Raw genomic sequence first — 24,322 nt, 5'->3', positions numbered from 1 at the left:
CGAGCAGCCAACTATAAAGCCAGCATCCTTAGCTGCTGCACCACCTGCCCCTGTTCTCACACCTGTACTTGACAGGTAGGGATGCTGTTTGCAAGTAGTGCGTTCTTGAGAGGATGGAAGAAATGCCATTGTCAAGTGAAATGCTGGCTTTATGGAGCATGTGGTTTCTGAAGGATGCCTACGTTCTCTTCCCCACCCTCCTCCAACCCGCCACTTTTGTCCAACAGGACTGGGGTCAGGTGTTGGCATCCCGGGGGCCTGAGCTCGGTTAGCATATTCTGTGCGTGGCAGCGTGGACACCAACGTCAAATCGGGCACGTTAGGGAAAAGGAGGGAGAACACACCCAAAGGTGCACAGATACATCAAGAGGGGGCCGTGGAGAATGGGGTGGAGCAGTCCAGGGTCACAGCAAAGGAGTGTCCGTGTGACAGCCAGGATCACTGGTGTGTGTGTGTTTGGACTCCTGTTTGCGGGCCAGCGTGTGGGCTGGGCTGGCTCTCAGCGTGGCCTGTAACACCTGTGCTCTTGTCCAGGGTTTTTAGGAGCCACGGGGCGTGCGCTGACATGCTTTTCTTGGCAGAAGAACGTGCTGGCCATCTGGACCGCAAGGACGCCAGGAAGCACGTGCTCCGCACTGAATGGCATCCGAGTTCTGAGCCTCCTCTGGATCATGTCGGGGCACACCAGTCAGATGACTGCGTGGCTGTCTTTGGGTGAGGAGGACTGATGGGTCTTTGTGAGCAGTCGAGGAAGAGAGACGCTCTCAAGTGAGGGGAGCACGTTGGGCCACGGGACGCGAGGCTGCAGCCTTCCCCGGTTTTAGAGACAGAGCCGTGCCCGCCCACGAGTGAGTTTTCCAGGCCAACAGGCCGGTGCCCGTGGTTGCATTACCTCCCCCCGAGTGTGAACCAGGCACCTGATTACCAGGTGAGCAGTGATGCCTGAGGATTGTAGGTTCGTTGTCCAGAGAGCTGGGTTCCTTCTAGTGATGATTAACGAGGCCAGAAACGAACGCTTCCTTCTCCTGGAAAAATAGGCATAAATAAGGATTGTGCGCTGGTGTTACACGAGCGTTTCTCGGCCCTCTGCCAGTTGCCTCCCTGGTGGAAGGCCGCCAGCAGCAGCAACCCTGCGTAAGCGTGGTCAGCGTTGAGGGGAAGGCCAGCCTGGGGGGGCTCGAAGGACCCCGTGGGGGATCGGCACCCAGTCTGTGGGCAGGCGATGCAGCTGGGGCCCCCGAGTGGCCGTGGGCACCGTGAGAGCAGGAAGCAGCTTGAAGCCTTGGTCACGGTTCCACGGTGCCCCTGTCACCACCTCCAATGCCAATCTACCTTCTCCTCCTCTTTTTTTTTTTTTTTTTATAAGATTTTATTTACTTATTTGACAAGAGGGAGCACTAGTAGGGGGAGCTGCAGGCAGAGGGAGAGGGAGAAGCAGGCGACTCCCCACTGAGCAGGGAGCCCGACTCGGGCCTCGATCCCAGGACCCCGGGATCACGACCCAAGCCGAAGGCAACTGTCTAACCAACTGGCCACTCAGGTGCCCCTACCTTATCCTCTTAAGTTGTGGGGTTGCCCAAAATCCCCTTGATGCTGTGAAAGCTGAAGGCATTCCTCTTGGTTTTTTGAAAACATAAATCACATGACTTTCTTCCGTGAAACCAAGACACTGTTTTTATGTTTGTTGCAGATAATGTGCTCGAGTGGAAGACCAGAGTGCTTAAAAACCCACTGTACCTTTATTCTCGGAGTGGCCCGTTCTATCTTGGGGTTGACACGTTTTTCCTGATCAGGTAAACTAGGGTGTTTTCTCTGCTACTGTACGTGTCTCTGTTTGTCGGGGGACAGGTGCATGTCTGGGATGCCATTATCACTTTAGTGAGAAAAACGGAATGACTCCTATTTATTTCCTCACCTGGCCTTTGCTTCTGTCCCACTGTGGATAGTACTGCTGTCATAAGCTCCTCTCTTTTGTATCTTCAGTTTATTAAATGAGTTAGAATGGCTCTCTGAATTTTTTTTTTCCAAAAGGTGGTTTTATTTGAATCAAAATTGATTATTTCAGTGGTTCTCAAATTCCGGCCCGTGGACTGATGAAAATCCGTGATAAAGTTGACAGTTCTCACTAGAGTGAAGTGTGAACAAAGATGATGTGACATTTCATGAAGCTATCTTTATTTAATTTAACTACTAGGAGGTACATCTTCTTAATTGTGTGATAAATATCAGGCACCGTGTTGAGGGCTGCAGCGTTACCTCGCTTAATCCTAACGATGTCCCCATACAGTGGGGGGGTGGGGGCCACTGTTAAAATCCCCATTTTCTTCTCTTTTTGTTGCCAAGGTGAAATTCACATAACAAAATTAAGCTCCTCAAGTGAACAATTCAGTGGCATCTTGTACATCTCCAGGATTGCACAACCACCCCTTCTAACTCGTTCCAACACACTTTCAACATCCCCAAAGGAAACCTCAAACCCATTCAGCAGTTACTTCCTAACCCACTCCCCACCCCAGTTCCTAGAAATATGCTCTCTGAATCCGTGCATTTACCTCTTCTAGATATTTTGTACCAATGGGCCACGTAATGCTTGGCCTTTCTGTGCCTGGCTTCCTTTATTTAGCATGATGTTCCGGACACTCAGGTACATCGTGGCACGTATCAACACTTCATTCCTTTTCACGACCAAATAATATTCCATTGTATGGATAGACTACAAAATCTCTACCTCCAAGGTAAGACCTCTGAGACTGAGGGAGATGGTCCTGGTGTGGACTCGCTATCCAAACCCAGGCAATCTGACTCTAGAGTCCATATTCTTAGTCCCCACGCTGATGTGCCTTGATCTCTTTGGGAATAAATGCCTCTTCCTTCACAGGGAGATGGTGATAGTAGGTGGCAGCTGTTTTTATCAAATGCTAAGCATTCATCCATCAACCATGATCTTCTGAGTCCCTGTTTGCGGGGCATCGTTCTAGCCGCTCAGGGAGACAACAATGGATAAAACAAACAGGGACTTCTTATGGGGTTTCCAGTAATGTGTGTGTGTGTGTGTGTGTGTGTGTGTGTGTCCAGCAATAAGCAAGCAAATAAACAAGAAAAAATGTTTTAGTAATAAATACTAGGAAAGAATAGAACAATGGTTGTAGAGTAACTATTTCGACTCATCAGAGAAGGGGCTACTGGATCTAAGTGGCAAGGGGAGCTGGACACGGGAAAATCCAGGATGAGAAGGTTTCAGGCAAAGGGAGCCACTAGTGCAGAAGGGCTAAGGAGGGAGAGAGAGAGAGAACATGTGTGTCTTGTTAAAGGAGCAGAAAGAAGGCTGAAGCATAGCGAAGGTGGGGAGAGAGGGAGGAGAGGGAAGAGCAAGCCAGGCAGGGCCAGACCCCAGGGGACCGTGTAGTGAGACTCAGGAGTTTGGGCTTTGACTTGGTGGGACAAGAAGTGGTTGGACAGTCTCCTTTGAGAAGCCGTATCATCTGACATTTGAAAAGCGATCACTCTGGCTCCTGTGTTAGTCACAGGCCTAAGGATAAAGGCCGGGATGGAAGTAGGGAGGTCAATTGGGTGACCTTGGCTGTGCTTTGGATGAGAAACAATAAGGGGACGGAGGAGGGGTGAGGGACAGAGGGAGAAGGTCACGGTCAAGATAGGCTCTAGAGGCAGAAGCAGGCCTATTGCTCATCGGACAAGATGTGTGAGACAAAGGGGACTGGAGAGGGATTTCTGGTGTGGCTGGGTGACCGAGGTCACGGAGGTGACACTCCCTGAGTGGAGAGCCTGGAGGAGAAGCCGGGTCTGGAAGGAGACTCAGGCTTTCTGCTGGAATCGAACGGTCCCGACCAAGTGAAGATAAAGGGAGTCCACGTCGAGGTGTCGGCAGGGCTCTGCAACCTGGAGCTCAGTGGGAATGTCGAGGCCGGAGAGGGCGACCTTGGAGCCCTTGGGTTACGGGCAGCGTGGAGGCCACAGAGCTGGGCAGATTGTGCCGGATGGAGAGCGGAACGGCGGGTCAGGCCTGGGTGCCAAGGCCTCTGCCGCCCGGCCTGCAGGCTCCCTAGGGAGTCTGAGAAGGAGTGACCGGTGAAATGTGAGGACAAGTGCGACGCTGCAGGCACCAGGGAGCCAAGACAGGAAAGTGGTTCACGAAGGATGGGCGTCATCAACAGGCCCGCAGGACAGGCATTGACTGTGCACAGAGGCGACCTCTGTGTATGGCTCTGGGGTGGAGGCTGCTGGGGTCCCCGTATGGGGCCCAGGGGTGGCCGCCTGGCAGGTGCAGCAAGGACGGCGTGGCGTGGAGGCACTGACCGTGGCAGGGGTGTCGCGCCGTGTGTGGGGAGGGTCCCAGGAAAGACAGGGGACCCCACCACATACCTGCATCACATGCTGGGAAGGACCCAAGGGAAGCACCGCGCAGCTGCACAGTGGTGCTGGCCAGAGGGTCTCGCAGCCAGCTTCTGGTAAGGGCCTCGTAGTTGGCTTTTTTTTTTTTTAATTAAAAAAAAAGTTTAAAAATTTTAGTCTATGATATTCTTGGGACGCCTGGGTGGCTCAGCAGTTGAGTCTCTGCCTTTGGCGCAGGGCATGATCCTGGAGTCCCGGGATCGAGTCCCATGTCGTGCTCCCTGCATGGAGCCTGCTTCTCCCTCTGCCTGTGTCTCTGCCTCTGTGTGTGTGTGTCTCATGAATAAATAAATAAAATCTTAAAAAAAAAAAAGGTCTATGAAATTCCAAAGTGTACGAGCCACCAGACTAGGAGGGAGCTAGCCCACAAACAGGGCGGAGCGTCAGGAGGGGGCCTACTGACCACCAGTTTCTGCAGCACTTACCTACTGGGTGGCTTGCTCCCTGTCCTCCTCCAGACGTTCGCCCAAACGTTCCCTTCCCAACGACGCCTTGATTGTCCTCCTTGTTGGAAACGGACCCACCAGCACTCTTAGCTTCATTTTGCCTGATTTATTTTTTCTCTTTATCATACATGCTCAGAGATGCCACTTACTTATTACTTCGTATTAATCATCCGTGTCTCCCCACTGGAACATAAGGTAGGACTTTTTCTGCTTTGTGTCCTGCTGACATTGGTGCCTTAAATCAGTGTCAAGTGTATTGCTCAATAAGTAGCTGTTAAAATTATTTTCCTTCTTTCCTTTTTTGTTTTGGAAATGATTTCTTAATTGTTTTAGCCCTAGATTCTGGTGTGATAGTTTCTTGGGGTTAATGGAGAAAAAGTAGGGTACAGAACGAGCTGAGACCGGGCCACCAGGGCAGCAGCTCATGCTAGGAGGTGGCCAGGGTGACAGTAGAATGGCCCACACAGGCAAGGGTCAGAGGCCACTGTCTGCAGTGATATGGGAACCACTAGGCACCAGACTTTCCAAGGGGGCACAGCTGAGTCTAACCAGGCAGGCAAAACCCAACTGCAGGGACCTGGTGGGTGGGGAGGTCTGCCCCGGAGACAGCTTTCAAAGTCTGGACCTCTGTTCCCTGCAAGACGACTGTAAGAACAAGGCAAAACAAGACACCAAATGCTGGATGGGACTGAGTGGCACAGCTCCAAGCCGTGGGAGGGAGGCTGGCAAGGACGGATCGGGATGGCTGGAAGCAAAGCCAAAACTCAAGCTGGAGGACTGCCACCAGGAGGGAAGAATGAAGGCCTGAAAAGCCACTGGTCATGCCTGGACTATGGTGCGAATCTCTGAGACGACAGGGACGCCATTGGGTCAGCCCTGAGAATCCCAAAACACAGGCCAGGGCCCTGAAATTTCAGATGTTCAAGAAAATGACAAATATGCACCCCTTTATTGTAAAGACTACATATCTGACTCCTGGCTCGCTCTGGGGCCTGGGAAGTGCCGGGCCTTTTATTGGTTCTCAGAATATAGCCCCAATGCAGTTGTTCCAGCATCGTCTGGAAGGCTGTTAGAAATGCAGATTCTCGGGCCCCGTCCCAGACCCACTGAATCATACAGTCTGGGCTGTAAGAAGCCCTTGGGGTGCTGCTGCCATCTGCTCAAGTCTGCGAACCATGGTGTGAGGAGCTGAGGAAGGCAGAGTGGAAACCAGCAGCTCCTGACCCAGCCTAAGAGATCAAGGCAACTGTCTCTTTTCCCTTTTCTCTTTCTCATAGCCTGGCTCAGGAACTGTTTTTTCCCCCCTTCAGTATTCTTTTTTTTTTTTTTTTTTTACTTAGAAAGTGCACATTGGAGGTGCCAGTGTGGCTCAATCGGAAGAGCAGGTGACTCTTGATCTCAGGGTCGTGAGTTCAAGCCCCACATTGGGGGGCGGGTAGAGATGACTTAAATAAATAAACTTTAACAAATAGAAAGTAAAAAAGAAAGTGCACATATTCTCTTAAATAAAATTTTCATTTGGACAATGGACATATTACTGAGTGATTCCTCGTATTGCCATCACGCTAAGAGCCTACGATTTTTTTTTTTTATTCCATTTACTAAACCCAGGAGGTTGGAATGAATATCATGCCCGTTTTTACAGCTGGGAAAGTTGATGTGCAGAGATGAAATAACTTGCCCCAGTCCCCCCAGCTAGGAAAGCGAGAGTCAGAACGGAAGCATAATGTCTGTTTTGTGTCCGAAGCGTGTCTTACCCACCATGTCACTCATATGTTTACGTAGTACAACTAAAGACTTCTGACTCTCCCTGGTGACAGCTGGGGGGACCCTTTCTAGCCCTCGAGCTGACTTCGCGCATCTCTACTGCGGGATTGTACTCTTCCCCAGTGGGGTCAGGTCTCTGGGTCTTCCCGGCATCCTATAGCGACTTCTGCTCACAGCCTGTTTCCTGCCAGCCTTCCTCTTTGTCCTCCGGATGAACTGAACGGCTGGATGGTGCATGCCCGCAGAGAGGGACCCCGATTCATTCTTTCCTGAAATGAAGAGGAGGCCAGAATTGGAATTGGCTGTCCTACTTCCACATCCCAGTGCTCCCTTCAACATGTCTCTATCAATTGTGTTCCTATTATAGTGAACCCAACTTGCTGCGTTTCAAAAGAAAATCATGCTGGCAGAGAACAAAAACATTCTCTCACCCTCCCTGATCCCTTCCAACACACACACACAGCCTTCTTTCGCAATAGGAAATGCATTCGTTCCTTAGGGAAACACCCACAAGGATCATTGGCATGAATGTCGAAAGGTCAGGAAACTCACTCACAAACTTGCTTGTCATCAAGTTGGCACTCAAGAGACATAGCCTGTTTCTTTAGCTGAACATTCTGGGGAACACATTTGTCATCAGGATGTGTTGGTTGAGAATCTTGGGCAACCTCACTGAGTCTTTGAGCCTCTATTGCCCTACAAGGTAAGCAGGGATCGTAATATCTTCCCTTTTACCAATCACTCACTCAACAAACATTTATTGCCAAGTAGTTTGGTATTGCCCTAGAAGCAAAAGCAACACCATTAGTGAAAGTACTTTGAAAATGAGTGGCACTGGGACGCCTGGGTGGCTCAGCGGGTGAGCATCCGCCTTCAGCTCAGGGCGTGATCCCCGGGTCCTGGGATGGAGTCCAGCACTGGGCTCCCTGCAGGGAGCCTGCTTCTCCCTCTGCCTGTGTCTCTGCCTCTTCTCTCTCTCTCTGTGCCTCTCATGAATAAATAAATAAAATCTTAAAAAAAACAAACAAACGATGTGGCACTATAGAAGTAGAGGGCTTTGGATGTTATTACTTCAAAAGGCTAATGTGGTAGCTCTTAGAGTGGTTCACCAAATATTTCTGGTTCTCTTTCTTCTAGGCCCTTGATAACAGTCTACTACTCCCGGTCCCACTGCAGTTGGGTGGGAATGAGGTCTGGCCGATGATGGGTACCTGGTGTTGCCAGTATGCTAAAGGGCTTTAAACATGTCACTTCTGGGCTAGAACATTTATTTATTTTTATTTTTTTAAAGATTTATTTATTTATTCATGAGAGGCACACAGAGAAGCAGAGACACAGGCAGAGGGAGAAGCAAGCTCCATGCAGGGTACCTGACATGGGACTTGATCCCAGGACCATAGGATCACGACCTGAGCTGAAGGCAGATGCTCAAGAGTTGAGCCACCCAGGTGTCCCTGGGCTAGAAGCTTCCATTGCTGGTTTGAAGCCCTCTCGCACGCTCTTGTTCTCTGCCCTGGTTGCTGGTGACCTTTTGGATAGTGACTGCTCCCTCAGCCTGGGTCTCCTGGTGAGGAAGATGCTGACCTCAAGCATCTGGCCATGGGCATGCGGCCTAAGCACGATAAAAACCTATGGTTTTAGTATTGGAGGTATCTTGTTACTACAGCATAACTTACTGTACCCTGATAGAGAGCCAAGTTAACCATCCGGTGAACTGCATCACTGGTAAGTTCCTTCTGTGACTGGTCTTCTCTCTCTCTCTCAGTGGCTGGTTAAGTGCAAGGTCATTTTTAAAGATACACCAGGATTCAGACCAAGGAAGAACCCTCAGCGTCATACTCAGATATGTCCTCAGCCGCCTTACAAGGTAGGTCTCTTTGTATAATCTCTTTTTAAAAAAAGATTATTTATTTATTTATTTATTTATTTATTTATTTATTTATTTGAGAGAGAGAGAGAGAGAGAGAGAGAGAGAGAGAGTGTAAGCAGGGGGAGCTGCAGGCAGAGGGAGAGGGAGAAGTAGGCCCCCCGAAGAGCAGGGACCCCGATGCAGGACTCGATCCCACGACCCTGGGGTCATGACCTGAGCCGAAGGCAGACGCTCAACCGACTGAGTCACCCAGGCACCCTGTATAATCTCTTAATTCATTATTACTGTGTAACAATTTATTACTTTTTGGTATTTAGCCCTCTTTTGAAATAATTTTCAAAGAGAAACCGAGAGACATAGTTTTCTTCATAAAATTGATTTTTGCTGGCTTAATGGCTTTTGCCAGTGGAAGATTCCAATTTTCCTGCTATTTGTCCTAGGAGAATTTGAGCTATATTAAAACAGCCTTATTCCTCAGCTGACGGGCAGCAGATTTCAATAAATGTACTGTCAGTTTTCCCTGGAATGTGTATTCAACAGGGGAATGTGCATGGCTCCTCTAAATTGGTAGTAATGGGTCCTATAAGTCAGAGTACTAATGGTAATGATAAAAAATAAAATAAGATCGAACAAGGAGAGGGGCAGGTGAAGCTTGAGACGGTGGTCCTTCTGCTTGGAGCGAGGCAGGGAGGACATGGTCCTCTTCACCAATGTGTGGGTGGTTGGGGCGGGAGGGGATGCGATATCAGGACGGAGGATGGAGTCCCTGGGTGGCAGACAGGTAGTGATGCAATCAGACCCACAGAGTGTAGGGAGAAGAGGAGACTTCAACTCAACCCTTTTGTACATTCTCTAAGTCATGGGATGTTGCCGGCCGAGCTGGACCAGCTCTCGTTACTTATGGTCCATGCCTCTCCTGCTACGCTTCACTGTCACGAAACAGGAAGGGGGGACAGTCTTCTGACCTAGTAAAATGCAGTAGGTAAGATCTGACTCTGCTCAATCCCCCACCAGCTGTGTGACCTCGAGAAAGTGGCTCCACCTTTCTGTGTTGGAGTTTTCTCATCTCAAAAAATGGGAAGAATAATGGCATTCATGCCATTGGATTCTCGTGAGGATTAAATGAGAGAACGTGTGCTAAGAACTTAGAAAAAATGTGTGACACCCAGTAAGCCTTCCATAAGTACAAGCTGCCATCATTATTGTGGTTGCTACTTGCACCTTGTAACTTTTCTGGTAAATGAGGTAAGAATGAGTCTGAGCTAAGAATAGACCTCTACTGATTTCTTTTCACTATGACCTTTGTGGTTTCTTCCAAATGCTATTAAATCCAGCCCCTTGACCTGGACACTTGGCAGAGTGCTTAGTCTTTCAATATCTTTTGGGTCCTTGGCACTGGGTTTAGCTTATTCTACCCTGGGGTCTTCTGTAGAGGGACCGGCATTCAGACTGGAGTTTCTTAGTGGGGGATGTTGATGGGTTGTTAGGGGTGGGGCGTGGGATCCAATGGCACACTGGGTTCTGGCTGGGAAACCTGCATCAGAAGGAAAGTCCTAGAGCGGGGGACTGAAGAGTGGGAAGTGTTTTAGCCGGCAGATACAGCAGTAGTGGGGGCAGAGAGAGAAAGAGAGAGAGAGAGTGTGTGTGTGTGTGTGTGTGTGTGTGTGAGGCCTCATGGGGCAAGATGGCGGTGAGGATCCCATAATTAAATTGTTGCCATATCTGGGCTGGACAGCAGATCTGGACTGGTGTTGGCATTGGGAATGGAGAGAGGGCAAGTCAGGAACACTCAAATTTTCTAGCCTGAACAACGTGGTGGATGGTGGTGATGCTCTTGAGATAGGGAGCTCTGGGAAGGTAGCAGACAGGAGCCAGGAAGAAAGAGTTCAACCTAGGACAAAATTTTGTTGAAAAATTAGAGGAAGTAGGGATGCCTGGGTGTCTCAGTGGTTGAGCGTCTGCCTTTGGCTCAGGGTGATCCTGGAGTCTCGGGATAGGTCCTAATCGGGCTCCCTGCATGGGCCCTGTTTCTCCCTCTGCCTGTATCTCTGCCTCTGCCTGCGTCTCTGCCTCTCTCTGTGTCTCTCATGAATAAATAAGTAAAATCTTTAAAAACCAAAAAAAGAAAAGAAAAGAAAAATTAGAAGAAGCACCACCAACTGAGTTTGAACTCACTCTGTGAGGTAAACCCAGTGAGAAAGCAGCCACGCTCCTAGCCTGTTTGATATTCTCATTCTTGTTATTATTCACTTACGATGGATTGCTTGCCTACTTACCTCCAAGAGGACTGGAAGTAAGATCATTTGTTCACTCTCTCCTCTGTATTTGAGGCCCCACACCGTGTGCCAGGCGCTGTTGTAAGCCCTGGGGACTCAGCAGCCTGAGGGTTACATTCTAGTGAATAGAGACAGGCAGTCAACAAATAAACAGGCAACATTAAGTTGCAACGTGCAAATACATTTATTACAGGTCAGTGATGAGAAGTGTCACACAGGGCTAATGTGGAGAGGGAGGCATGATGCGGTCTTCCTCTGGAAGGGTAGTCAGGGAAGGTGACATTTGTCAAAGGAAATAAAAGAAGGTTCTTTTTTTTTAATATTTTATTTATTTATTCATGAGAGACACACAGAGAGAGGCAGAGACACAGGCAGAGGCAACGGAGTCAAATTTGAACTCGTCTCCCTGCGGGCCATGTAGGGAGCCCAACGTGGGCTCGATCCTGGGACTCCAGGATCACGCCCTGTGGGCTGAAGGCAGGCGCTCAACCGCTGAGCCACCCAGGGATCCCTTAAAAGAAGGTTCTATGCAAAGAGAAGGCTGTGATGGAAGAAGGGCCTATGTGAGGAGTGGGTGCAGAGAAGGGAACACGGTTGATGTCTTTGAGAGGGGACGCCTGGGTGACTCAGCAGTTGAGCATCTGCCTTTGACCCAGGGCATGATCTTGGAGTCCCAGAATTGAGTCCCCTGTCGGGCTCCCTGCAGGGAGCCTGCTTCTCCCTCTGCCTGTGTCTCTGCCTCTCTCTGTGTGTCTCATGAATAAATAAATAAATAATCTAAAAAAAAAAAAAAAAAAAAGAAACACACAACCCCAGAGAGCCCACCAGAGTGGAGCGAGCAGCACTTGGAGAACAGAAGGAAGTGGGGTCAGGAAGGTGGGCGTGGGCTCCAGGGCCCGGGTTGGGTCATTCCGGACCTCTTAGCTGCCTTAAGGACTTTCTATTTTATTTGGAGACAAGAAGGCTTTGGAGGGTTCCAGGAGGGGAGTGGCACGGTCAGATTTACATTTTCCAAGAATCACTCTGAGACTAGATAGTGAGGGACAGAGGCAGGGAGGGGAGGCAGCTGGGAGCTTTTGCAGCTATAAGAAAATGCAAAACCCAGCTTCCAGGGGCAAATGAGAACAAAGATTATGTAACTGGAAATGAGGGAAGTAGATGTTCCTGACCCTTAAAACTGTGTGATTATTCCAACCAGGAGCCACATTTTAAAAGTCAGGAGGTAAAATAAAATAAAATAAAATAAAATAAAATAAAAGTCAGGAGGTTCTTTTTTTTTATGTAAGTAAAAAATTTCTGATAAAAATGTCTGTAACAGAAGGTTATGCACTAAAAGTAAGGACACCCAATCCCGTCTCACTCCCCGCAGGCCACCTCTGTTAACAGCTTCTTGTGAATTCTTGCAGATGCTTTCCATGTATTTATATACATTGGTTTTTTTTCTCATTATATGCTGTTCTATTTTGTATGTAGCTTTTTTTTTTTCACTTAATAATTGAAAGTTGGTTGTTGGTATGTCTCTGCATGAGAGGACCCACCAAAAAAAAAAAAAAAGAAGAAGAAGAAGAAAGAAAGGACCCACCTTACTGACTTGAAAGGTTGCTTGGGAAGGTGCCATGTGGGTGGGCCATTGGGAGCTCCACCTGTCACTATTAATGGGCATGGCGGAACTTCCAAGTTTTTTGCTATCTTAGACAATAATACAATGTCTATACATTTTTGTGCACTTTTCTGAAAGTGTTTTTTTTTAAAGATTTTATTTATTTATTCATGAGAGACACAGAGAGAAAGAGAGGCAGAGACACAAGCAGAGGGAGAAGCAGGCTCCTCGCAGGGAGCCCGACATGGGACTCGATCCTGGGTCTCCAGGGTCACGCCCTGGGCCGAAGGCGGCGCTAAACCGCCGAGCCACCCAGGGATCCCCCCAATCTGAAGGATTATCATCCCCCCATTTCCTCTCCAGGTGAAAGAGAGAAGTCCTGTAATTTTCTCAATGTGAAAATTTAGACAAAACTAGAGCACACATCTCTGGAGCCTTGCTCCTCAAGATGGGGCCCACCCCAGCAGCTCTCCTGCCTGCACAGGCCCCACTCCAGAGGCTGCCCGTCAGGGAGGCCAGTGCCCCTACCCTGTTCCTTCCCGAGGGCATCTGACCTGAACTCTGGCTCTGAGGGGAGCAGGGGGTTGACTTACTCTCCCCGAGGGAGGTGACAGATGGTGGGGAGAGAGGCTTGGGAAGCGGAGCCCAGGCCTGTAGGAGCAGCTGCGGGGCAGCACGGTCAGATGGCTAATGTGGCAGGGCCCAGGCCCAGGGAGGGCTCTGAGGTCGCTGTCTGAGCCGATCTGGGGAGACGCGTCTTGGCACAGTCGGTGGCCCTTTCTGTCTGACTGTGATCTGCAACTCCAGCCTGCTCCCTGCATGCCCCCAGCCCTCCGGCCTACCAAACACATGCCAGGATGTTATCGTTGTGGGGAGGACAGGAGGCCACCAGGTCTGGGGCCTGGGACCAAGTGGAGGCTGGGTGCTGCCCTATGACTCTGCTGGGGGGTGCGCCTGCAGCAGTCCTGCCCTTCCCATCTGTCACCACCCACCCTAGGCCCTGACGCGCCCCCTGAGATGTTCGGAGATGCTGCTGGGCCACATGCTGTACCCTGAATTTTGACATGTGTTCTTTTACAAGATGGCTGGGATCATAGCTCACCCAGAATGCCAGGACTGTGTCCCAACCTCACTTCTAAACTGGACACCAGTGTTGTCCAGTAAGTACCCACCAGACACGTGGCCCATGGCAACGTGCGGCGAGAATGCAGTTTACACACCGGATTCTTAATCAAAGAAGAAAGGATATAAAGCAGCTCAGTAATTTTTTAGATTGATTACTTATTGAAATGACAATATTTTGGATTCATTGGGCCACATAAAGTATATTATTAAAATTCGTTGTAGCTATTTTTTTCCACTGACAAATGCGGCTGCTAGAAAGTAAAAACCAGGTGGCAGGTGTGGCTCTTCTGTTTCTAAAGGACACCTGTGCTTTTTTTCCCCCCCATCATCTTTGTAGCTGCTTCAAGTCCTGCTTGGAAGGGGGTAGGGTATGAAGGAAGGGAGGGAGAAATAAAGCAATGAAGGGAGAGAGGAAAAGACAGAGGGAGGGAGGAAAGGTATTGTCCTGGCGCCGGGGCAGAGAGGACCGCATGTCCCATCTCAGCTCTGCTGTATGGCCGGGCCACCTTGGCCAAGTGGCCACAGTTCTCAGAGCTCTAGTGTCCCCATCAGTAGAGCAGAGGTACTATGTCCCTGCCAGGAGCCTTCCGAGGCGTAGAGGCATCTGAGAAGCCCTAGTGCGGTGGCCCCTTGCTCAATGATTGAGAGTATTTTTTGCATCGCGGCCCCAGAGGTGGCTCATGTGTGAGCCCACGATGCTTTACCCATGAACGGAGGAGCCTCGAGGCGTGGGTGGGTTGCTGGCCTCCCACCCGCACAATGTGCTTTGGAGCCTCTCTGTGGCTCACCCAGGGGACGGAGTGGGACCAGCGCGGAGAGTCACCCTCCCCGGCCCCCACCCCCGCTCTCCCCTGCCAGGTTACAGCCTCTGCACATGTATTCCGTGTGCTTGTTGGTTGGATTGTTCTCTCTGGCCCCCTGGGGGCCCGTCTGGGAGGTGCCCAAGTCCCACCTGGATAACTGCCGGCACGCATGGTGGACAAATCTGCTGCTGCTCAACAATTTCCTGTCCGTCGGGAATGCGGTGAGTCCCAGGTTCTCGGCTGGGGCCAGGCCGGGGGCCGTGAGCAAGCCCGGAGCCTCACTTCACCCGGTTTGGTGAGCTTTCCCGGGGCCAGCCCTAGTCTGATGCCCTTTCTTCTGGCACATTCTCTGGAGTAACAGTGAAGCCACGGGAGGGTGGGCTGCGGGCAGGGAGACTAGCCTCCCAGGATGGGTGACTGCAACCAAACCGTCTGGGCAGGTGCAGCTGCTGTGAAAAGCAGCGGGAGAGAGGGACGGAGCAGAGCAGTGGGCATCTAGGGCCCAGCCCTCTGGGTGCACGTCCCGGATGCAGCGGCCTGGCTCCGCTGGGTTCCAGTTTGTGTCACCCCGTCGAGATAGGACACTTTCTCCACCTCCATGCAGATGGCCTGTCACTGGGACGGAACGTCGCACTGCACCTTCCCTGTGATGAGTTCTTTTCCGCTTCCAGCCAGATGTGGCAGGGCCACCACATCTGCGCACGTTGGTTGTGGCTTCCCCAGGGCCCTCCCAGCCTCGTGATGACGCTGGAGTAAACGGAAGGGAAATCATTCTGATTAGATCACGTCACTGACTTTTGCATATGCCTTGAAAGCAAGGCTGCAGAGAGAACCACTAAAGTGTGGCTAATCCCTGCACGTGACAACTTACCAAGCAGGTGGCTGCCTTCCGTGAGCAGGTGCCCAGCAGCTCGGGCAGGGCGCACATCACAGTCTAACTGCCTTCGGGTGGGTCTGCGACAGGGCCCCGGGAGGACAGGCTGGCTGTTGGCCCAGATGCACACTGGCTTGGCCCATAGGTGGGAATCGGTGGCAAGGATGTGAGCCAGCCCACCGTGGGCCCCTGAGAGTGGATGTGAGGGCCGTCAGGCCTTGAGTATTCACAAATTTCCCCTTCAAGAGAACTTCTTCCTAACTGGGACAAGGAAAGCTGTCCCTTCCAGCAGATGAGTCTGGTCTCCCTTGGAGTGGGGGGGTGGGGGTGGATCGGATGCAAAAGGAGCCTTTTATCTCTGAAGCCCTGGAGAGATTGAAGAAATACAGGTAACTGCCTCGCTTCACACAAACACAGGCAGCCAGCGGACCGATGGGGCTTCAGCCAGCGGATCACCTGTCAGGCATGCGTGGGCACCCTGGGGCTTCCCACAGAAAGCTGGATGGGGCCAGGCCTCCATCCTAAATGAGCATGCCTCTCCCCTGCAGTTGGGGAGGGCTGGCAAGGCCGGGAAGAGGGAGCAGCATGGACCCTTCCCACCCCGATGGCACCAAAACGATGACTGCTCCTAACATTCGTGTCATGGGAGAGCACTGAGCTCCCACAACCATCCTGGGAGCTTAGCTATTACTGCTTTTTCCAACAAGAGGAAAAACTTGTCTGCATTTCCATCCTGTAAGCTGGCAATGATCATCCCCACCACGCAGGCTTGTTAAATGAGTAAATGAGTGAGGTACGTGAAATACCTGTAACCCCAAATTCCTTTGTCTTTCCATGGAAGCACCCCACCCTCCACCCACAGGTGCCCTGTGGATTCCTCCTCCAACCAGCTCCCGACAGGTGAGACAATGTGGGGCGGCCCCGGGCGCCAGGGGCAGGAGTAACCTCGGCTCCTCTCATTTCAGTGTAATGGTTGGACGTGGTACCTCGCCAATGACTTTCAGTTCCATCTCACCACGCCGGCGATCGTCCTCATCCACAGAAAGTGAGTGTCCCTGCGACAGGTGTGTCACCCCGTGGGATGTCTGACCTGACCTCTCAGCAAGCGCTGCAGTAAAAGGGCAGCTTTTATGATGTAGGAGACGAACCTTTTAGAACAGTTCAGACACCGAATGCTCCTGTTTACCTTTCTCTGCATCCTCCTCTGATCTTTGTCCTACACAACTGCCTCTGTGTTCTTGCAGAGTTATCACCAGTGGGCACTAATAGCCTCTGCTTTTCCCACTTAATGGTCCTTGTAAACATTTCCACATAGCCATCTGCCTACTTCTCAATTTTAGGAGTTCTGTGCCATTTTTGTGGTTGGCCATCTAGATTAGTTCCAATTTTTCGTGACTCCAAACGACACCCCAATACTGTCTTTGTGCTACTTTTCCCTCATTCATTTCCTTGGGGTCCTATTTCCAAGGGGAATTACTAGGTCAAAGGGTAGGAACGATTTTGTGGCACTTGTGACAAATTGTGTGGTTATTCTCCAGAAAGAATGAGGTCATTTATAGCGCCCCAAGCAATGCATCAGTGTACCTGTTCCCCATATCCGATATTTATTAGCTTAATTTTTGTTAGTTCTAGAAAAGCTCTAAGGCCTCAATAATACACAAGGAGACTTCTAGCTTATGAGTTACCCATGCCATATTTTAAAAGATATCTCTTTTTTGTTGTTGTTCAAATACTTGTTCAATTTAAGAAACACGGGAAGAGAATGGGATGAAGAGAGGGGAAAACCCTATCACCCTTGATCCGTTCCTCACGCAAGGAAAGGACTCTCTGTAAATATCTTTGTGTTTATCTTTCTGATCTTTTCCTGCACAACTTATTTATTTTTTTTTTTTAGGGAGAAAAAGCCTTTATTTCATGGTTTAAAAAACAAAACCCAAAAAGAACTGTTTTTAAATAATTGAAATGGAGGGGTAAAAACGGACTTAACAATATGAAAATCATGGTTAGTAAGTAGTGGTCCCCAGTATTTTTAGGATATAGAAAACCAAGATCAGTATTCCAAGGGAAATACCACTAGTAGTGTATAAAAAAATTAATTTTAAAGAACAAGCTCTATGTGAACTTGGAGATATGCACTGGCCTCACTGTGGCAGGTCACCTCAGAAGTCCCAAGACACTGGGGTAAGTTTCAATAACACTATTATTGGTTGCAATTAGGATATAGTAACTTCTTTTTTTTTTTAATAAACTTATTTTTTATTGGTGTTCAATTTGTCAACATACAGAATAACACCCAGTGCTCATCCCGTCAAGTGCCCACCTCAGTGCCCGCCACCCAGTCACCCCCACCTCCTGCACAACTTCTTATACGTGAAAGGAATCTGTATCTCTACACTAATATCTTTCTTTTCTTTTTTTTTCAACTAATATCTTTCTTTTAATAGTTTTATGACATAAGCAATTTCCTAGATTATTTTACTTCTAAGTAAACATAATTTTAATGTCTGCATAACACTCCATTCCATGAATGAACTCTAATTTAGTCAAATCTTCCCCTATCATTAAATACTTGGATTATTTCCAATTTTATGCTTTTATCAATAATAGTCTGATAAATATTTTCATGGTAATGGTTTGTCTCCAATTCTGGTATTTCTTTAGAATGCATATCTTTAAGGGGAATTACTGGGTCAAAGGAGCATGAATGGCTTCTAGGCTCTTGAAGCATAAAGACAAATCACTTCCCTTAAAGGTCTATCAATATTCAGTCCTCTGGCCATCTAATTACACTGTTGCCAGTATGGAATGTCAATACTAATACAAAACAAAATACAAACCTTGCTATTTTGATATGTAAGAAACAGTCATTTTTCACATCTGACTTCCAAGTCTTCACTTAGTAGCGGTGCAGCTAAGTTCCAAATATGTGTTGACCAGCTCTGCATCACGGTTACCTGTTAATGCTCTTTGAAGGAGAGACTTTTTTTTTTTTAAAAAAGACTTCATTTATTTATTTCTGAGAATATACAGAGAGGAGAGAGAGAAGCAGAGACACAGGCAGAGGGAGAAGCAGGTGCCATGCAAGGAGCCTGACGTGGGACTCGATCCCGGGTTTAGCAGTGCTAAACTGCTGAGCCACCCAGGCTGCCCCTGCAGGACAGATTTTTAAATCACAGGCTGACCCACGATGTTGCCCATTCCAGCCACATGCAAACATTCAAGCATCCTGGGCAAGGGAAATGCATCCTAATTTTTTTAAAGATTTATTTATTTATGGGATGCCTCGGGGGCTCAGTGATTGAGCAGCTGCCTTCGGCCCAGGGCATGATTCTGGAGTCCTGGGATCGAGTCCCACATCAGGGTCCCTGCATGGAGCCTGCTTCTCCCTCTGCCTGTGTCTCTGCCTCTCTCTCTGTGTCTCTCATGAATAAATAAATAAAATCTTTTTTAAAAAAGATTTTATTTATTTTAGAGCATCCTAATTTTCATTTAATCTAAGAATTAAACACCTAAAAAAAAAAAAGGAAAATCTGCTTCTTCACATATCTTAGACACACAATGCTTTCTAACTTTCAATGTAAAGAGGTGTTTTGTTTGTTTGTTTACTAAGTCATTAAAAAAAGTTCCATGAAAAAAAAAAAGAAAAAAAAAGAAAAAAATTTAAAAAAAATAAATTAAAAAATAAATTAAAAAAAAAAAAAGTTCCATGGCTCCCACTAAGCACAAAGGCAGTTTGCTGGTATAGTGAGTTTAAGTCAGAAGACATGGGTTCAAATTATGACTGGTAAATCACTGGCGAGGGGACCCCGGGGTAAGTTGTGAGACTCTCATCTTCAGCTTTCATGTCCATAAAATGGAGATGGTGGTGCTTCAGGTCGGGGTTGGAGGACAAAGCAAATCATACACATGGGAACCAGCACAGGGCTTGCCTGTCAGTAATGTGCAACCACATGTCACTCAGCTACCTATTATTTGAGATTCCATGTGATCACCATTGTCCCCAGCTGCTGTCCCCAAGCTGGGGCAGCCCTTTGCCCCTCCCAGTCGCACAGGGAGGTGGGGGAAGGGTGGCTGGATAAGCCACTGTGAGCATCTGCTTCACTAAACCCATTCAGGAGTGGCCATCTCCCTATTTTCTCTGCACCATCCCTATTCCACAAAGGGTCGCCTTATCTGGGCAATTGGTCCCCTTCCTTGGCTTTTTCTCAAAACACCCTTTCCAGAAGGTGCTGATGTGGAGCAGTTCTTAATGAAGGCTTCCCAGATTGAAAGGTCTGCATTCCTCTTCTCAGCCTCACCCCTTCCCATACACTTGCCGCTTCACCCCTTTTTCATTCCACTCCTCTGAGGTAGGTGAGCCTGTGTGGAGACCCGAACCAGTGCCCGGTGCTGGGGGGTGTCGGCCTCTGTGTGATTGCTGTGGGGAGAGCGAGGAGGTCCAAGTTCTCCCTTACCCAGTCTCCTGAAACAAAAGCATCTGAATTCAAATGGTTTATTTTCTCAGAGGGGAGGTTCAGGGGCAGGGAGTATACTTTTTGATAGCATAACAGAACTGAGAAAAGCATATGAGACTGAAATAAAACCTGGTAGGGACGCCTGGGTGGTTCAGTGGTTGAGCATCTGCCTTTGGCTCAGGGTGTGATCCTGGGATCCTGGGATCGAGTCCCACATCAGGCTCCCTGTGGGGAGCCTGCTTCTCCCTCTGCCTGTGTCTCTGCCTCTTTCTCTGTGTCTCTCATGAATAAATAAATAAAATCTTAAAATAAAAGAGAGGCACCTGAGTGGCTCAGTTGGTTGAGCATCTGCCTTTGGCACAGGTCATGATCTCAGGGTCCTGGGATCGAGTCTTATGGCTCCCTGCTCGGTGGAGACTCTGCTTCTCCCTTTCCCTCTGCCTCCCCCACTGCTTGTGCTCTCTCTCTCTCAAATAAATAAAATCTTTTAAAAAGAAAGAAAAGAAAAGAAAAGAAAAGAAAAAAAAGAAAAGAAAAGAAAAGAAAAGAAAAGAAAAGAAAAAAAAGAAAAGAAAAGAAAAGAGGAGAGAAAGAAAATCTGGTAATAAGATGGAAATGAGATCTAATAATTACACTGCTATTTATTTTGGAAACAGAGATTTAAAAAAAATAGCTCTGAACATCCTTTGGTAGAAGAAAGACCTACCACTGGATGCCTGCTTAATTTATACTCACACGTCCCAGGATGAAATCCCCAAGAGTGCTGGGAATTAGGGATTAGTGTGATCTCCTACCCTCACCCTCACAAGGATGGACAAGGAAATTCAAGATAGGTGGTAGAGATAGCTCTGGGATGCTGACCAACCCCCCGCCCCCAGGCCCCTTTGAGAGGGCAGGCTGATTCCTGGGGTGCTCCTGAGTCGCTGATCTCTCCTGCTGCCTGAACAGGAGCAGAGAGGCCTCAGGCCCACAGAGGTGGATTCTCCCTCCTACAAGACAGTGAACCCTGAGAGCTCTCTAGGGGAGGGGGAGCTGCTGGGCCCAGCAGAGCCAGGCGGACCAGTTCTGGGGAGCTGTCACAGGCATCGGCTCCCTGAGGGTTACGGCTGCTCCAAGGGCTCTGGAGACCTTGGCAAGTGCCTGTGGGAACAGGTGCGTGAGGTGCGAGGCCTCAGCAGGCCCGGCAGCCCTGGCAGGGGAGGAAGGGCAAGCCTCTGCAGGTTTCCTCGGAGGTGGCATTTGCAGCAGGACGTGCTGATTGCTGCTCCAGGTATTTGTGAAGAAAGAGCGAGAGAAATCCTGTAGGGGATCCTGGCCAGGACGCTGGGGGCTGACAGCTTGCAAGGAAGACTGGGATCTTCTCAGACACAACTACTTTTCAGGAGACACTACGCTATTCCTTCCTCTTGGGCTATGGCCCCTCAATGGACCTTGTTGAGGGACCAACCTCTGGAGAGAATGAGGATGGTGGTCGGCGCCTGAAGCTCTGGGGTTTTCTCCATCCCATGGTCACAGGACTAGTTCCCTCAAAAAGCCAGAAAATATAACTGCTGACCTGAGGTGGCAGGGGAGCCCTTTGGCACTGGGCCATTTGTGCTGTGGGCTCAGGGGCCCAGGAGGACGGGACTCACAGGACGTAAGGCGGGGCACAGGGCACCGTGTCCCTGTCTGTCTGTCCTGGTACCTACGTGCATTCGCTGGCTCGGGCTGCGTGACAAGGTGCCATACATGAAGGGGCTGACACAACAGAAATTCATTTCCTCGTGGCTCTGGAGAGTAAACGTCTAAGATCAAGGTGTCAGTAGGTTTGGTTTCTTCTGAGGTTCTCCCCATGCCTTCACATGGTCTTCCCCGTGTGGTTGTCCGAGTCTTTTTTTTTTTTTTTTTTATTCATGAGAGACACAGAGAGAAAGGCAGAGAGAGAAACAGGTTCCCCACGGGGAGCCTGATGCGGGACTTGATCCCAGGCCCCCAGAATCATGCCCTGAGCCAAAGGCAGATGCTCAACCACTGAGCCACCCAGGCGTCCGGGCTGTCCGAGCTTAATCTCCTCTTCTCAGGAAGGTATCATTCAGGCGGGGGAGGAGCAAGATGGCGGAAGAGTAGGGTCTCCAAATCACCTGTCTCCACCAAACTACCTAGAAAACCTTCAAATTATCCTGAAAATCTATGAATTCGGCCTGAGATTTAAAGAAAGACCAGCTGGAATGCTACAGTGAGAAGAGTTCGCGCTTCTATCAAGGTAGGAAGACGGGGAAAAAGAAGTAAAGAAACAAAGGCCTCCAAGGGGGAGGGGCCCCGCGAGGAGCCGGGCTGAGGCCGGGGCGAGTGTCCCCAGGACAGGAGAGCCCCGTCCCGGAGGAGCAGGAGCTGCACCGACCTTACCGGGCGGAGAGGGGCTCGCGGGGAGGTGGAGCAGGACCCAGGAGGGCGGGGATGCCCTCAGGCTCCCGGGGACAGTAACAGCAACTGCGCACCCAGGAGAGTGCGCCGAGCTCCCTAAGGGCTGCAGCGCGCACGGCGGAACCCGGCGGGACCCGGAGCAGCTGAAGGGGCTCGGGCGGCGGCTCCGCGGAGGGGGCTGCGCGGCCCCGGGAGCAGCTCGGAGGGGCTCGGGCAGAGGAAGAGGCTCCGTGCGGAGGGGGCTGCGCGGTTCCAGGAGCAGCTCGGAGGGGCTCGGGCGGCGGCTCCGCGGAGGGGGCTGCGGCCCGAGAGCGCGAATCCAACAGCGCAGGCTCCGGAGCACAGGGCGCCGGGACACAGCCCAGGATCCCGCCTCCCCCGGGACAGGCAGAGGCCGGGAGGGCCCAGGACAGCAAGGACGCTCCTGCCCCAGCTGAGCACATCAGCGGCCCCGCCCCGGAGCCTCCAGGCCCTGCAGACGGAGTTCCTGCCGGAGCTGAATCCAGGTTTCCAGAGCTGCCCCGCCACTGGGGCTGTTCCTCCTGCGGCCTCACGGGGTAAACAACCCCCACCGAGCCCTGCACCAGGCAGGGGCACAGCAGCTCCCCCAAGTGCTAACACCTGAAAATCAGCACAACAGGCCCCTCCCCCAGAACACCAGCTAGACGGACAACTTCCAGGAGAAGCCAAGGGACTTAAAGTACACAGAATCAGAAGATACTCCCCGGTGGTTCTTTTTTTGTTTGTTTGTTTTTGTTTTTGTTTTTGTTTTGTTTTGCTTTTTGATTTGTTTCCTTCCCCCACCCCCTTTTTTTTCTCCTTTCTTTTTCTTTCTCTTTTTCTTCTTTTTTTTTTTTTCGTTTTTTTTTTCTTTTTCTTCCCTTTTTTTTTCTCTCTTTCTCTTTTCTTTCCTTCTTTCTCTCCTCTCTTTTTCTCTTTTTCCCAATACAACTTGCTTTTGGCCACTCTGCACTGAGCAAAATGACTAGAAGGAAAACCTCACCTCAAAAGAAAGAATCAGAAACAGTCCCCTCTCCCACAGAGTTACAAAATCTGGATTACAATTCAATGTCAGAAAGCCAATTCAGAAGCACTATTATACAGCTACTGGTGGCTCTAGAAAAAAGTATAAAGGACTCAAGAGACTTCATGACTGCAGAATTTAGAGCTAATCAGGCAGAAATTAAAAATCAATTGAATGAGATGCAATCCAAACTAGAAGTCCTAACGACGAGGGTTAACGAGGTGGAAGAACGAGTGAGTGACCTAGAAGACAAGTTGATAGCAAAGAGGGAAACTGAGGAAAAAAGAGACAAACAATTAAAAGACCATGAAGATAGATTAAGGGAAATAAACGACAGCCTGAGGAAGAAAAACCTACGTTTAATTGGGGTTCCCGAGGGCGCCGAAAGGGACAGAGGGCCAGAATATGTATTTGAACAAATTCTAGCTGAAAACTTTCCTAATCTGGGAAGGGAAACAGGCATTCAGATCCAGGAAATAGAGAGATCCCCCCCTAAAATCAATAAAAACCGTTCAACACCTCGACATTTAATTGTGAAGCTTGCAAATTCCAAAGATAAGGAGAAGATCCTTAAAGCAGCAAGAGACAAGAAATCCCTGACTTTTATGGGGAGGAATATTAGGGTAACAGCAGACCTCTCCACAGAGACCTGGCACGCCAGAAAGGGCTGGCAGGATATATTCAGGGTCCTAAATGAGAAGAACATGCAACCAAGAATACTTTATCCAGCAAGGCTCTCATTCAAAATGGAAGGAGAGATAAAGAGCTTCCGAGACAGGCAGCAACTAAAAGAATATGTGACCTCCAAACCAGCTCTGCAAGAAATTTTAAGGGGGCCTCTTAAAATTCCCCTTTAAGAAGAAGTTCAGTGGAACAGTCCACAAAAACAAAGACTGAATAGATATCATGATGACACTAAACTCGTATCTCTCAATAGTAACTCTGAATGTGAACGGGCTTAATGACCCCATCAAAAGGCGCAGGGTTTCAGACTGGATAAAAAAGCAGGACCCATCTATTTGCTGTCTACAAGAGACTCATTTTAGACAGAAGGACACCTACAGCCTGAAAATAAAAGGTTGGAGAACCATTTACCATTCGAATGGTCCTCAAAAGAAAGCAGGGGTAGCCATCCTTATATCAGATAAACTAAAATTTACCCTGAAGACTGTAGTGAGAGATGAAGAGGGACACTATATCATACTTAAAGGATCTATTCAACAAGAGGACTTAACAATCCTCAATATATATGCTCCGAATGTGGGAGCTG

General features: G+C 49.3%; 1 protein-coding gene across 2 annotated transcripts in view; it reads left to right on the top strand.

Moving 5' to 3' along the window:
* The window catches only part of LOC610160 (O-acyltransferase like protein), a 76,391-nt gene that overhangs the window by 35,259 nt on the left and 16,810 nt on the right, over window positions 1-24,322 (top strand). For both annotated transcript variants that reach the window (XM_038525884.1, XM_038525885.1), the window contains exons 6-10: window positions 535-714; window positions 1,691-1,793; window positions 8,389-8,490; window positions 14,353-14,518; window positions 16,137-16,216. In XM_038525884.1, coding sequence (XP_038381812.1) covers window positions 535-714; window positions 1,691-1,793; window positions 8,389-8,490; window positions 14,353-14,518; window positions 16,137-16,216 — 631 coding nt within the window. The remainder of the gene's footprint in view (window positions 1-534; window positions 715-1,690; window positions 1,794-8,388; window positions 8,491-14,352; window positions 14,519-16,136; window positions 16,217-24,322) is intronic.

Source organism: Canis lupus, chromosome 1 (assembly GCF_011100685.1).
Source record: "Canis lupus familiaris isolate Mischka breed German Shepherd chromosome 1, alternate assembly UU_Cfam_GSD_1.0, whole genome shotgun sequence".
NCBI lineage: Eukaryota > Metazoa > Chordata > Mammalia > Carnivora > Canidae > Canis > Canis lupus.
The sequence above is the reverse complement of the archived record's forward strand: the minus strand, read 5'-3'. Positions and strand labels throughout refer to the sequence as shown.